At 44.2% G+C, this 15,420-nt stretch overlaps 1 protein-coding gene across 2 annotated transcripts in view; it reads left to right on the top strand.

Moving 5' to 3' along the window:
* Window positions 1–14,817, top strand: part of DOCK4 (dedicator of cytokinesis 4) — a 484,498-nt gene extending 469,681 nt beyond the window's left edge. Inside the window, exons 44-52 of one of the 2 annotated variants that reach the window (XM_082631603.1) lie at window positions 2,020–2,139; window positions 2,497–2,618; window positions 2,951–3,017; window positions 4,064–4,145; window positions 4,294–4,403; window positions 6,105–6,177; window positions 7,923–8,036; window positions 10,800–10,861; window positions 14,116–14,817. In XM_082631603.1, the coding sequence (XP_082487729.1) occupies window positions 2,020–2,139; window positions 2,497–2,618; window positions 2,951–3,017; window positions 4,064–4,145; window positions 4,294–4,403; window positions 6,105–6,177; window positions 7,923–8,036; window positions 10,800–10,861; window positions 14,116–14,550 (1,185 nt within the window). In that variant the 3' untranslated portion in view covers window positions 14,551–14,817. Of the gene's footprint in view, window positions 1–2,019; window positions 2,140–2,496; window positions 2,619–2,950; window positions 3,072–4,063; window positions 4,146–4,293; window positions 4,404–6,104; window positions 6,178–7,922; window positions 8,037–10,799; window positions 10,862–14,115 lie in introns of both variants that reach the window. The other variant, XM_082631602.1, reaches the window with a different exon arrangement.
* The last annotated feature ends 603 nt before the right edge of the window (window positions 14,818–15,420 follow it).

Genomic DNA, 15,420 nt, shown 5'->3' with positions numbered 1-15,420 from the left:
GCTTAGGTTATCCAGTACTGAGGATTATGGAATGACTTTAGCCTTTTTTGATTTTTAAAAGTCTGTATTTTACCAGTACAGTCTCTTATGAGTGCTTTGCCTCACCCCAGGATACTTACCTGCTGTATTCAATCTGACTGAATTCTTTCCCTCGAGTTAAAATCAAAAGGGTTAAGAAGTCTCTTGAGAAAAATAAAAATCAAGGGACCTTGGTTTCCTCCACATTCTGCCTGATTATGTTCATGGGGCCTTGTGGAAAGAGCTATGGCCTAGGAAGCATTAGATCCTATCATAGGCCCTGTAGTGCAAGTGACTGCCATGTGACCTTGGGCGAGTCACATGTCTTTGTGGGACCATAGGAAGGGGGTTGGGCACCGTCCTCTGGACCTCTGTGAGGTGGTTCAGAGAACTGTCTAGTAGACATGGAGATGCACTGCCCCAGTGCCCCTTCCAGAAGGGAGTTGTGGCCCTACCTGCTAGAAGACACCTTAGGCTCTCAGGCTCTCCAGCGTTGCCTCTGCTGCAGAGAGCCAGGTAGCCTAAGATCTCCACTTTCCTAGATGACCTGCGTCCAGTAAGTGGGGAGGAGAGACAGAGCCTGGCCATTTGGGCCCAACATAGCACAACAGTGACAGACCGTTAAAGGTCCAGAGCTTCCCTGGGGTTGGCAGAAGGCTGCCAGGCTGCCATCCAGTTGTTTCTTTTTTGGTCAAGTCCCACTTCTGCCTCTCCCTCCCTCCCTCCCTCCCACAGGCAGTGACCCCAAGGATACAACCCAGTAAACAGCCTAATCTCCATGCTGGAGCCTACTTCTGGGAGAACCCAACCTGCGAAGTTATCTGAACAAAAGGGAGGGCCCCTCCCAGCTAGTGTCTAAGATGCAAAGGACTGAGGCACCTACACTTAGGCTCCACTCCTCCATCCCTCCTGCCCTCCCCACAGAGACCGGGCTCACCCTTTATGCCTCAGACATACACTCCACTAAAGCTGTTCCTTTCAAGGTGTCCTTGATGTTTATTTCAAGGTATTTTTAGCTTTATGCAAAAAGTGCTGGTGGTAGATGGGCATCCAGAGCAGAAGTTGCCGCAGTTCTGACCCCTTTGGAAGGTGCTGGATGCTCTCACCCCCCAGAGTCAGTACTGTTTGCCCTGGCTTTCAAACTTGAACCTTCACGGGCTGTAAAGATAAAGCGCCATCGTAGTGATGTGTGATTTGTTTTCCTCTCAGCCTCTGGAATTTGTTCTTTTGACCACTATAGCATGGGGAATTTTTTTAAATGTAAAAGACAGCTGCTACTCAAATCAAAGGAATTAAGCACTTTTGATACCTGTACAGAGAAAACTTGAATGTTTATATTCATCTTGGTTTAGGTTCTCACAGCAGGAAAACTTTTTTAAAAATAGGAGCTGTTCCTTTTTGCATTAGAATAAGTGAACAAGAATAATATTTTTTTAACAAAAACAAGAAGCATAGCAACTGTTACAGAATTCCCATTCACTTGTCCCTTCCTCCCTGACAGATTTTGAAAATCTGAGAGAGGGAGGGAGAAGAACCTGATGGGAGAGAGAAGGGAAACATGGCAGAGAGGATGCCATCCAGAAAAGAGGTCCCTGGGGGAGAACCACCTGGCCCTCTTAACAGGGAACCCCCATTCCCTGCCCCATCCTGAGAAGTGCAGGAAGGGGCCAAAGAAACACTTAACTGTTTTAAAATGGTTGTTGTTATAGGTCGAAAATCATGGGAAAGAAACCTGGGGTAGTAGGAAAATCAAGTCTTTGGAATCAGAGAGACCTAAGTTCAAATCCTCATTTGTCCTTTAGTACATGCAGAATTTTAGTACATGCAGAATTTTCTGATCCTCAGTGTCCTCCCCGGTAAACTAAGGATTGTTGCTATCTTGTCAGATCGAGAGATTAGCAATATTGCATGAAAAATGCATGGTACTGTGCTTGAATCCCCTAGCAGGCACTTAGAGGAGGTACCCACTGATGTGGATTTTCTCCTTATGTTACTATCAAGGCACAGATTTTGGAATTTGGCTTGGCCGTGCATGAGAAGTTTGTACCTCAAGATATGAGACCGCTTCACAAAAAGCTGGTCGACCAGTTCTTTGTGATGAAGTCCAGCTTAGGAATACAGGTAAGTACACAAAGTGTCCATGGGGGGGCAGTCTGACCTCTGCCATTTGCTTTTTGGTAGAGGGATGATGAAATATCCAATAGTGACATCTTTTGGTTTTTCTACCAAACTGCACCATTTTACCAGAGAGCCCTCAAATACTAAAATAGCATTAACTTCTGTTTGTCACTCTCAACCTTTATGAAAACACAAAAGTAAATGAGAGAAAGCTTAATAATAATGAAGCTTACCTTTATAAGGTCCCTATAGAAAGACTTCATGACAATTACAATGCACATCTAGTATAGCGAAATACCTCACGAGTGATTTTGCCCTTGTAATTACTATTCTGAAATATTTTCTTTACTACCTCCTTAGGAATTCTCTGCTTGTATACAAGCCAGTCCAGTCCATTTTCCTAATGGAAGCCCTCGCGTGTGTAGAAACTCAGCACCTGCTTCTATGAGCCCAGATGGTACCAGGGTAATTCCTAGACGCAGGTAAGTCATATTCTGAATTATCTGACACTTTGGCGTCCCCACAAGATGATCTGGAACGATTCTCTCGTTCTTTGTGGCACAATTTGTCAAATATGCAATTTCTTAATGAAATAATTAACCCTCGAGGCAGCTGCAGACATCTGCCACTGGTAAAACAGCAACAGCATGAGAAATAAATAAACTCAGACATTTGATCATATTGAGGCAAACAGGAGACAACAAAATGGGATGTGCATATTTTTTTCCCCTTTGGTTTTTATACCATGCCAGCATGTGATAAAGTACAATTCAGAGACTGAGTTAACAACGATGTTTTTTCCCCCCCAAAACAGCCCATTAAGTTACCCAGCTGTCAACCGATATTCTTCTTCCTCACTGTCCTCACAAGCTTCTGCTGAAGTAAGCAATATTACAGGGCAATCAGAAAGCTCTGATGAAGTCTTTAACATGCAGGTACTTGATTAGCTTTTTTGTCTGGTCCTGTTTATTCCCTTTCTGTCTCAATCATGAGCGTTTCCGTTCACTCTGCTGTGCTTAGGAACAGACCTATGAGCGCAGACTTGACTTAAGGACAAACCTTTAAACACTTGTGTTGCCTTATTGGTCTCTAGAGTCTGCAAAGATGATTCTCTCAAAGCTCGCCCATCCACTGTAAGAAGACCTGAGCGAGCCGTGGGAAAGCCCGGGCAGGCCGTGCGGGGGGGCGCTTTGAGCTCTGCCTCTGAGTTGGGTCTTCCTTCAGTTGGGACTCCTGGAGCTTGTCACCACTGACCTCTTAGCATTTCTAAGTGTTTTGTTTTTTTCCTTTAAGAAGATATGGTTTAGGGGCCCATTGTAAGATCTCTCCACTTAGGTACATGTTGGAAATTTCCCATAATAAAACATTTTTGACAAAAGAAAAAACATAGATTTTAGGGATTTTAGCGTCAGTGTAACTCTTGCAAGCAAAATTTGTATTTAGACTCGGCTGATAGGGCGTTGATAGTAACTCGGTAAGGCTCAGTGGAAATTTTCCTCACCACTGTCTTTGGAAAAGGGGCATAATACATATTGCCAAATTCATGCTTTGAACACATTACATTGGAGAAAATGCAAAGGCATGTCCTCTGCCTTTTAGAAGCGCTCACCTAGTGACCTGCCCAAGGCTGCGAGTCTTTCTGCTTGTGCTTTAGTCAGGGAGCCGCTGCTAACTGCTCCTAAGTCATAGGATGTATGTAGCTGAAATGAACACAAATGCATTCCTTTGACAGGAGTCAAAATCTCAGATTCTTGATGAATTCAGACAGGCATCCTTATCAGTCTGAGTTAGGGAGATTTTTTCCATATTTCTTACTGGACTTTTTTTTTTTCTAATTTGAAAAAAGAACTGATGATTTTGTTTCAAATGTGTCAGCGTTGTCTGCAGCCTCTAAGCCGTGTTTGATAACAGCTCCCGTGTTTTGCAGCCAAGTCCGTCTACCTCAAGCTTGAGTTCCACTCACTCTGCCTCACCTAATGTGACAAGTTCTGCTCCGTCGAGTGCTAGAGGTCAGCGCCAGGGTGTGGGGTGGACTAAGGGTGCCCAGAGAACCTTCCAGCCCCCAGGAGCTGTGGTGCCCCCCGCATGCTCACGCTCTCTCCTCCAAACGGGCCCAGCCCACCACCCTGATGAGCCTTTCTTTCCTTCTCTTGCCAGCTTCTCCTTTGTTGTCTGACAAACACAAACATTCCAGAGAAAACTCCTGCCTGTCCCCGAGAGAGCGGCCATGCAGTGCCATCTACCCGACACCTGTGGAACCTTCTCAGGTAGTCCTTGTGGGATGGAAATTCTAGAAAACGAGGAAATGTCTGGATGTTGCTTACGTCTCTCTGCAGAAGCTCACGGTATAGCTGCCAGAGGCCACCAGATAGGCTGTGTTGACGAGTCCAGCTGGGTGAAGGGCACACCTCTGCCCTGCGCCTGTTGTTAGGAATTTCTGTGCGAGCCATGTGTCTGATGTGGATACGTGGGTAATTGCCTGAGAAGTAAAGCTGATAGGGAAATGGGAAATGATTTTACCCACCTTGATCCGACTCTGTATTTCATTGCTGCTACTTGAACATTAGGACGGGTGATTGGGTGAATGAGTTGGGGGTGTCTGTCTGCATGTGTCTGTGACAGAAACTTGGAGGAACTTCTTACATTAGCCAAAGACCCTTGAGGAGACGCACGGCTGCCCAGCAGCGTTTCTTTTTGCCTCTACCTAACTCGAGAGAGCTGCCACGGATTCCTTGCTGAGGTACCCGAGAGTGAGGAACGTGTCTTTTTACCTTTGCCACTCTTCTTTGATGCACTGAGGAGGAAGCTGAATCCTAGGGCCGCCCCTGCAGCCCTCAGGAGTAAGGCACGTGGCCCTCACCACCCACCCCAGACTTGGTTTTGCAGTGATCTCTGATAGTCCAAGTGAGAGCAGGGCCAAGGTTTTGACCCTCTGGGCCCTTCAAGCGCTTTGAAGGAGGGTTTCAAAGATAAGATTCACATGGAGCCCTGAGTTTTACCGATTATTTGGGGAAAACTTGGGAGCAGAGAATAATAGTTTTTTATCCTCCAGCTCATTTCTCTGCTTTTCTACACCATCCTGGCAGAAGTCTGTAGCTACATCTGGAAAGGGATGAGAGTGAGTGGGGGTTGGCTTGATGGGTTTTATCTTTGCTGGTTGTGTGATCTTCCCCAAAGTTCCGGGATACCTCATCCACACGACACTGATGTCTCGCAGAAATTGTATCTGCGTGCATTTGGCTGGACCAGCTAACTGGTCCCTTTGTCACTTGATGTTGCAAAGGAATTTCACAGTTTGTTCCATCTGCTTCTGGAGAGCATGTCACCAGCATGCTGGTTAGCATGAAAGACTTGCTGGTTAGCCTCTCGAGTTTTCTGCTTTTGGTCAAATTTGAAACAGTGTGCATGTTGCCAAAATTTCAATAATACACATTGCTCTGGTGCATCTACTTTTAAGGACTTTGTGCCTTTTTGTTTAATAGGTTAGGTAGAACCATGTAAAACTGGCATTTTGGGGGGTTAAAAATTGTAACATATGGACCATTCCATATGTTTTAACCTAATCTAGGAGTTAAAATGTAAAGTCCATTCACTAGAGATTTTTTGAGCTAATATTCCTCCTTTAATTCTTACTTGCATTTCGTATTGCCAGTCTAGCATTTGTATTTACAAAGAGCACCATAACTTAACCGCTTACTGTTTATTTTTTTCCTTGCATTTTATTACAAAACCTATTTGCCATTTATATTTGAAATGTAGTATAGACTTTTAAAACACTGTTTGAACCCTAAGGGTCTCTGCCCTTTTTCCCTTAAATATAGTTGAATTCTTTGTTCCTAGCCTCATCACAGCATATAAAAACTTTTTTCCAACGAAAAGGTTCAGTAATAAGATAATCATCTCATTTTCTAGAAGGTCTCACATGTTAGCATATTGCATCATAAAAATAGATTCTTGTGCCTTTCCAGAGGCTGCTGTTTAATCACATTGGAGACGGGGCCTTGCCACGCAGTGACCCCAATCTTTCTGCGCCTGAGAAAGGTGGGTATAAAGCCAGCCCTTCATCGGCCCTGGAATGTGTAATGGTTTGTTTTGGCCTCATTTCCTCCAGTCTCCCGCGTGTCTGTGCAGAAGGCAGATCTCCAGACCTTTAATGATCTGGACTCATTTGCTCTTTAGGAGATGAATGAAAGGCAGTTATTTCTGATGCATTCTTCACAAACTGTGTTCTTGTAGGATTTAACAGCAGGATCTGAGCAAGGTAGGGACTCCTCTGTTTAATGACTTTTGGTGTCAGTCACCGAGGCAAGGCCTGCGCTACCTGAAACAAAGTGGCCAATTAGGCTACTTGTTCAGCGCAATGAAAATAATAAGCACCTTCTCAGATCGATTCCCTGGTCCCACTTTGTGTCTGCCTTACAAAGTTCATTCTGCCAGCTCATCTGTCGTTGGCGGGGACTCAGATGCTCTTTAAGAATTGCAATCCCGTGCATGCTGGAGTGTGCCCTGCCTCAAGGTCACCTGAAAAAAATGAGACACAAACACATGCCTAGCGGTTCATAGCCAGTTAGCATCGGTCTGTGCAACACAGCAGAGGAGGAAGAGCAGATTAAATGCGGCTTCCTCAGCCAGCGGGGAGGGGCTGGCAGCAAGGCACCTGCTCACCTCCCAGGGTCAGGCCTCAAAAAATCAGAGCAGTCCCCAGGCCAGTGAATTAAGAGTCACTAACGAAATATCCGTGTAAAGTGCATTGTAACCGTCCTCATTAAGAGCTCGACTGCATCGTCGTTTGAGTACACCGATACATTAAAACTTTCCTTGCGAAATAGAAATCAGTGGAACTGTAGGCAGTTATTTTAAAACACACATTTTGCTTTAAAGTCACAAGTCAGATATTGATCTTTGTCTGGAGAATTTAGGAACGTGGTCTTTTTCTCACCTTTTATACCAAAGAAAACCACAAAGCACGTTTAAAAGGACGGGAGGAAAAGTATTTTACGAGTGGTAGTTCCATCCAATGAAGGTGGTAATATAAAGAATGGTAAAATGTTGAAATTCTACATATGTCCATCAGGTGGCAGTGTCTGTTCAGGGAGCAAGCTACTGGAAATCTCTAAAGGCTTGATGTCGTAAACCTCATCACAGAGCGGCAATTTATAACCTTGTGTGTCTTGCCCTTGTTCCTAACGGGGTTGTTCCATATTTCTGCATCTTGCTGAAGCATGGAGCAGGCAGATTACAAAAAAGGAATGATACCGTCAGTACTCCAAATTATTTTTTTAGGACGTTCTTCACTATAGCCCATTGACTTTAGAAACAAGGGCCAACAGGATGGTGTGGCGTGGCTGTTCCTTGCCACTAATTCTGCCAGACAGTGGAGATATTAGCATGCCACTGCCTTCCCCCTTTCAGGGTGCCACTAATCCAGAAATTTCTACTAAAAATCAACTTTAAAAATAGTCTAGTGATTACATCTTCCATCTGTTATCCAGCATCTAAACATATCTGTAGTTCTCAACAAGTTTCTACACTCTTGTGTAGAGATGTATAGTTCTGTTTGACTGCTTGAGGGAAAGAAAGAGACATGCTATCACCCAATTAAATATCAACTATAGCTGTGAGGTAGGTAGGCAATTAAGTAAAAGTTCGGTATTTAGGAAGTTTGTTGTTTTTTTTTTAATCCAGTTGATTTTTTCATTCTGGATAATTCTGACTTTCTTCTAAGATTTCGAGTGTTTACAGGGCAAAGTAGACCGTGTGTTTTTAGCTGTGTTATTCCCTTCCAGCTGTGAATCCCACCCCTAGCAGCTGGAGCCTGGACAGTGGGAAGGAAGCCAAGAACATGTCGGACAGTGGGAAACTTATCTCTCCCCCTGTCCCTCCAAGACCCACACAGACTGGTGGGTATTTGAAGCACTTAACAATCACTTTCATAAAATAACTTTTATTGACTACTCCAGCTTGTCCTGAATTCCTCAGAAAGGTAGGCATTTGGTGTCCAAGGTAAAACCTTAGTAGTAGCTATATAATTTGTTTGTAGTGTTCCCCCCTTTCCTGAACTCCTGTTACACTAAGTCAAGCAGTGCACCATTCCTAATAAGCCCCACAGACAGATTTTGTAGAATGTTCTTTTCCTACATGCCATCCTCAGAATTTAGGGGCTACCCTAACCTTGCTGAGACACTAACATTTTTTCTATGCTATCCTGAGTCACCTCATTCTTATCAACCTTTACTAAGTCTAGCCACTTTCTTCAGGACTGATGCCCCAGTTTCAGGTAGCCCCTAAATAGGATTGACTAACTGTGATTTGGATAGGCTTGTGGAAAACAACTAACAGTGCATCCGTAGTTATCTGCTGCTTAGACAGGTCTGTATTCAAGGGTCATATTTCTCAAAGGGTTCATTCAAGGCACTGAATCCCCTAGGGTGTTGGTTTAAGAAGCACAATTCTTGGGCTTAACCTCAGACCTACTGAATCAGAATTTTACTATTTCTGGGCCAAGACCCTAGAATCTGTATTTTACCACACCTTTCTAGACTTGAGAACCACTCAAAATTATTCTTAAGAAACTTCCTTCATAACAATAATAGTTTATAACAATAATATATGAGTTTATAACAATAATAGTTCCCCTTTCCTCCTGAACAAGCCGTTGCTTGGTGACCTGCATATGGGGGCGGTTTTTAAGAGGGGCTACCTGCTTTACTTACCCTATCCTGGTGATGGGGAGAGTCTTTTCAACACTTAACATATATTTGGAGTAGTTTTGAAGCTTTACAAATACAACAGCCTAAAGGCAAGAGAAAATATGACACTGTGTTTTTCATGGATTTTTCTGGATTGATCGTCTATGTTTCATTTGCTGTATTTTAGCATCTCATCTTTCTAAGTTTCTTTTTTCACTAAGAAAAATGACTCTCTCTCTTTTGAAAATAAACTATGTGCTACCCAGTTTGTTTTATGCTCGCCAAAGCAAAAAGTCACCAATAGATTTGGAAAGATGTGAGATCTCTAAGCAGAAAAAGAAATAACTTTAGCCTTAATTGATACTCTGCATAAGTAGGTCAGTGTGACCATGGAAGTTTAAAACTCATCAACCAGTAATTGGTATTTTATTCATGTTGTCCATATATTCAGGCAACCTCCAATTTAAACCTGGTTGTGTACCTAAAGTTGGGAACTCAAAAAGCATTTTCTAAGGAACAATAATATTCATGGTATTTAGGTTCCTGCTCATTCAGACTTGTAGACAAGGACACTGATAGAACTATTTTAGGTCTTTCCAGAGAAACATCACTGTAAACATGCGGTACGCACAGGGGCTGCTGTGCATCCCACAGTGACGGTACCGGGGAACACCTAAGTTGAGAGGAAGAGGGTCCCAAGTAATAGTAAACCTTGACTTCTGCCAGACATACTATTCCCAATCAAGATCTGCTTCTCTATACGTGCATGTTTTTCTTCCATACTCAACACCCACAATTGATGCCATAGGAGAGCTAACAGTGTTGATGGAACATGGCACACGCTGACAGCATGCCCTAGCGTGTAAGATGGAGGCCACACAACCCCACAGTGTGGGGACCAGCCACTCTTCCTGGTCCCTTAGGCTCAGGGTGCACAGACGACCATACCTCTTCCCGGTTAACTTGGCAGGGCTGCCTTCCCTTCTGCACTGATTGCTGTCATGATCTGTCCTCATGTCATTATGTGTGGTCACTGTTGGGGGATCTGTAACTGTCTCTCTTCCCTTCAGCCTTTCTGTAGTTTTCTTATGAGTTACAGCCCTCACTGTGACATCTGGGAGAATGGCAGCTCATCACAGAGCAACGAACTCTGAGCTCACTGAAACCTCTGTAGGCAGAATTGGGAAATCTGGCTTATACGCACCCTGTTGACGGTGTCACGGCAGGCTTTTAGTATGTGTGGTTATGCTTTAGAGAGCTGGATTTGACCCACAAGCGCACACACAGAGCAGTGCCATCAAACAAGCTGTGTCCCGGGTGTAGGGCTTGAAAACCTGGTGGGAGAAACAAAGAGAGGGTTCTTCTTTGCCTTGATGATAAAATCCATAGGGTACCACCTCCCAGAGATAAAGGGAAGACCCGAGGACAAACATTAGGGAGAAAAATGGAAAACTTCTTACCTCTTGTATGATATGGCCAAGGCTTTCCTGTCAATTTCAGGAATATTGGGGGATGGAAGGGGAGGCTGATGTCAGTATATTCCCAGGACCTATTCTAAGCTGTCTGGATGACTTGGGTCTTCCCATTCCTGCTCAGGGCCAAAGTCAGCAGTTATTTCCCGAAGTCTGCTCCCTGGCACCTCACACCTAAAAGCACCTTTTGAAATAGACCAAGCAGCAGAGAAGCATCTGGACTTTGAGGAAGTGGAAAGGACTTTGGACCAGCTTGGGGTCCTGCCACTGTGGTTAAAGCATCATGTATACACTGGTGACTTTTCACTAATTACCCCATGTCTTGGAGCTGCCATCCTTTGTGAAGAATCTGTTTTGGGTGGGCACCATTTAGTCGCTCCCCACCCCCTTGCTTAGACCCTTGTGCACTAGGTCATCTATATGGGTTTGTACTCACAGAGGGCTTTTGCAGGTAGTCAGTTGTCTGGTTTTCTGAATTGAAATGACCTCTCTGTCTTTACAGCTTCACCAGCAAGACACACGACGTCGGTATCCCCATCGCCTGCTGGGCGATCTCCACTGAAGGTACAGGCTCTTGTTTAGATTGAGGCTAGAGATTGGCCCCACGTTACTTTTTTCCCTGGTACATCAATGAGGTGCTTTCATCTGCACAGACCAGGCAAAGAACATATAAAGAAGGGAGAGAGGATGATGGGTAAGAAAACAGCACTAGGCTTTCCCTTTGGGGAGCCTGCCATTTGTTTTCAGTTTATTAGGCTTTTTCTCCAAATGGTGGCAAGAGAATGTACAAACTAGAGTGAGAATATACACTGAATTCGGAAAGAAATGGTCCCCATGTATCTCCTAGGGCATTTTCAGCCTGGTCTTTTGGTTTAAGGGACATCAAAAACAAACACGTATATTGAAAAACAATCATCAAGATCTACTAAATATTCTCCAGTGCCTTTTTCATCAGCCTCACCCATTTTGAAAATGCCAAAGCCAACTTTTCCTCTTTTAATATTTTACACCAAGGTTTCCATTTACATTAGAGATACATACTTGATCATGAAAAACAAGGCAGTAAAATGAATTTTAAAATGTCTGGGAAACAAACTGGAAAGCTTTAAAGGTCAGACATTGGATTTGATATGTAGACATAGGCTTCTTAACACCTCTAAACATACAGAATCCCTCACGAAGGTAAAGAATAATCTTTAGGGATTTCCCTGGTGGTGCAGTGGTTAAGAATCCGCCTGCCAATTCAGGGGACATAGGTTTGATCCCTGGTCTGGGAAGATCCCACATGCCGCGGAGCAACTAAGCCCGTGTGCCACAATTGCTGAGCCTGTGCTCTGGTGACCATGAGCCACAACTACTGAGCCCGCGTGCCACAACTACTGAGCCCACGCACCACAACTGCTGAAGCTCATGTGCCTAGAGCCCATGCTCCACAACAAGAGAAGCCACTACAATGAGAAGCCCACATACCGCAACGAAGAGTAGCCCCCACTCGCCGCAACTAGAGAAAGCCTGCGCGCAGCAACGAAGACCCAATGCAGCCAAAAATTTTAAAAATTAATTTAAAAAAAAAAGAATATTTAGTCTCTATCCAAATTGAATCAGACTGGCTGCAAGGATTGTCAGTACATTCAGAGGTAGGTGTCCAGAGCTGCTATGCCAGAGGCTAATATGAGTTTGAAGTGAGTGTTGAAAGAATGATTTTGTACCTGAATGACAGGATTTACACACTCCATGTCCTTTTTGTTGATGAGACATTTCTAACTAATGTAAAAGAAAAGGACAAATTAGCTTCTACAAACACATGGGATCACATTGTGATCCATACATCTGTGGTGCTAAGGATTGTTGCTGGTAGAAATTGAGAATCAGGAAGAAAAACCCCCCCAAACAGAGAAAATTACAAAGAAGTTTGATTTTGTTTGCATTGCCAACATTGCTGATGTCAGAATTTGCTGGTGGGTGCAAATTATTTGCTAGTTTGGTTGTCATTCTGTAGAGCAGCTATTAATTGTAAAGTACATGGGACTGCATTCACCCTGGAAGCCATTGACTGTCATCTTGATGTGATGGGAACAAAAGCAACATGGTGTTTCCGCATCGTTACACTTCCCCTTGCTTGCAAAGAGCCCCACGTGTTGCTGTGGAATTCACATATGCATTTTTAAACTTGATTGTGCAGAGTAGTAATAAGGTAAGACTAGGAATTGATTCTTAAAAAATAGAAAGAATCGAAGGGCTGAAAATGTTCAAGTAGCCACCAAATAGTTAGCAAAGTGGTGTATACTGTCTCTCCACAGACCTACCTATGTTCTTAACGGCCATAGGTAGCTTCGTAGCCGTATTTTTACAAAATAGGTTTGAAGAGAAAATGGGTGGAACATTTGTGTTGTAACTCCTGGGTTACATTAGAGGGCGTACTGCTACCAAGTTACTAGCTTTGCTGTGCTTAGAATGCAGAAAACTCCTTGACTGATAGTTTTATCAACAATTCAATGATGGAATTAACCCTGTGAAGACTCAGCTTACCTGCCTTATTTTGAACTTAGTGTCTAATTTTTAACAAAAAATTGCAGTGAATTTGGATCTCTTAATTAGCCATGCTTAACTTTAGGCTCCTGCTAAATGAAAGTATTTGCGTCTAGGAGCATTGTTTTTGTTTCAAAAGAGAGACCAAGGTAAAGTTAGTCTAGGGTAACATTTCTTGGTTTTATAGGCCGTTTATGTGATACATGAAAAAAAAATGGTCTGTGGTCAAACAAGTTTAGGAAACACTGGGCTGAACAAAGTCATTTAGGTTGCTTTATTATAAGACCTTAAGAAGCTAATGTGCTTTGAATGGATGCAAGGAGTACATAGGGTTCAGTACTTCCCAGTGGAACCCTTAGGGAAGTAGCACATTCCAATGCCAGCGGAGCTAGAGAGCTAACAAATGAGTGAAGGAGGCCAGGAGGCCTCAATGTGTTGGGGTGGGAATGGTGGGAAAGTGAATTCATGCCCCATCCGAAGGGGACAGCCCTGCTCAGCTGCAAAATAATATCTCCAGTAAGAGAAAGTGAGCAGTTGTTGCTAGAACTTCCAGTGGTTCTGCTGAGCTAGAAAGGGAAGTGGTACCTTCAACGGGTTTGGTTTGGTTTTGGTTTTTGCCAGTTTCCTATCCTTCAAACCGTGGGACTAATGATATGCCTCTGCATTTCCTCCCTGAGTACTTTTATCCTCTTTCTGTCCTGACCACGAGGAGGAGTAAAGTGGGCAGTGAGGTGAACTGAATGGACTGGCAGCCCTGGCAGATAAATGCTTGATGTATATGTGCGGTTCTGAGGCACACCAGCACTCAGATTTGAGTCTGGGTGTCTGCATGAGTCTTCCAGGGCCGGCAGAGCAAAACCGCACGGACTGGGAGGGCTTCAACAACAGAAATGTACGTTCTTACGGTTCTGGAGCCTACAGGTCCAAGATCACGGTGCCACCATTCTCGGTTTCTCCCGCGGCCTCTCTCCTTGACTTGCAGACGGCCACCTTCTCCCTATGTCCTCAGGGTCTTTTCTCCGTGTGCATACGTCTTTGGTGTCTCTTTGTGTCCAATTTTTTTTTTCCTAAAAGGATACCAGATTGGGTTGGAGTCCACCCTGAGGGCCTCAATTTCACTTACTTGTTCTTTAAAGGCTGTATCTCCAAATGCAGGCACATGGGGGTGGGTGGGTCAGGGGATAGGGCTTCAACCTCCGGATGGGTGGGGGACACAGTTGAGCTCATCACAGTGTCTGTCAGTGACTCTCTGCTGTGTCTCCCCCACCCCCCCTTTCCACTCCGCACAGGGATCCATGCAGTCTTTCACCCCCTCTCCGGTGGAGTATCACTCCCCAGGACTCATCTCCAACTCCCCCGTCCTGTCCGGCAGCTACAGCAGTGGAATTTCGTCCCTCAGCCGGTGTAGCACGTCGGAAACCTCAGGCTTTGAAAATCAGGTGAACGAACAGTCGGTGGCGCCGGGGTCGGGGTCAGGCCACAGCGGGTCTGAAGAGCTGGTGCGCAAGGAGAGCAAGACGCCGCCGCCGTACAGCGTGTACGAGCGGACTCTGCGGCGCCCGGTCCCGCTACCTCACAGCCTGTCCATCCCCGTCACGGCGGAACCGCCCGCCTTGCCCCCCAAGCCTCTGGCGGCGCGATCGGGACACCTGGAGAATGGGACCAGGAGGACGGACCCCGGCCCGCGGCCCAGACCCCTGCCCCGGAAAGTCTCCCAGTTATAAGAAGTCCCTTTTCTATTTCCCTGCCATGAATTCTCTGCCGTTTACAAGAAATAAGAGGTATGGTGAGAAGACATTTAGTGTAGGCACTTTAATAACTTACTCAGATTTGTCCTTAGATGAATGGAATTAAAACTCACTTGTTAATAGAATGTTGCACAACATTAAAAGTTACTGATCTCAAACGCCAGGTGTTCCGAGTATGGCTGAACTTTCATTACAGCGTTTCTCATTTGGAAGTGATAAATAGTAATAAAGCCTTCTTTTGTATCTTTTTATGTTCACTTTTTTTACATAGTTTAATCTTAAAACCAATACAATATTGTCAAACAATACGAAGCGTGATAATGTTATATACTTTTTACTGAATACTTGATGCTTCAAGAAAGCTTATTAAGTCGATGTACATCCTAACAAACACAATAGTCCTTATTTTAGAAGACTTCTGTAATTAAGGTGAGATTTCTGGCTCTTTCTATGAACAGACTGATGAATGCACATCTTCAGAATTAAAACTTAAAGCAAGCTAGTGAGACAGTAAACTTAAGGGGTTGCAAGGATTGGGACTGGAAGTGGTTTTGTTCTTGAAGCAACATACTTCTTTAAGGTTGCTTTTGACCTTGGCTGCTGTCTACATTCTTAAAACACTACTTTACCAATTGGTTGGTAAACCCTTTAGTACCCTGGCACCATGGTATCTACTGTATTTCTTTTCAAGGTGCAGTTTACTTCCAGAGTTCCAATCGGGTACATGAAGCAAAAGACCCTAGGAGAAATGTTTACTTGAATCTTGTGCTTCCTCACTTGATAGTTTCCTCTACCAAATTTGTCACTGAAGAAGAACAGATGTTCATGTGTTAAGTAGGCACAAAT

This window comes from Mesoplodon mirus, assembly GCF_964341445.2.
Source record: "Mesoplodon mirus genome assembly, chromosome: 9".
Taxonomy (NCBI): domain Eukaryota; kingdom Metazoa; phylum Chordata; class Mammalia; order Artiodactyla; family Ziphiidae; genus Mesoplodon; species Mesoplodon mirus.
The sequence above is the reverse complement of the archived record's forward strand: the minus strand, read 5'-3'. Positions and strand labels throughout refer to the sequence as shown.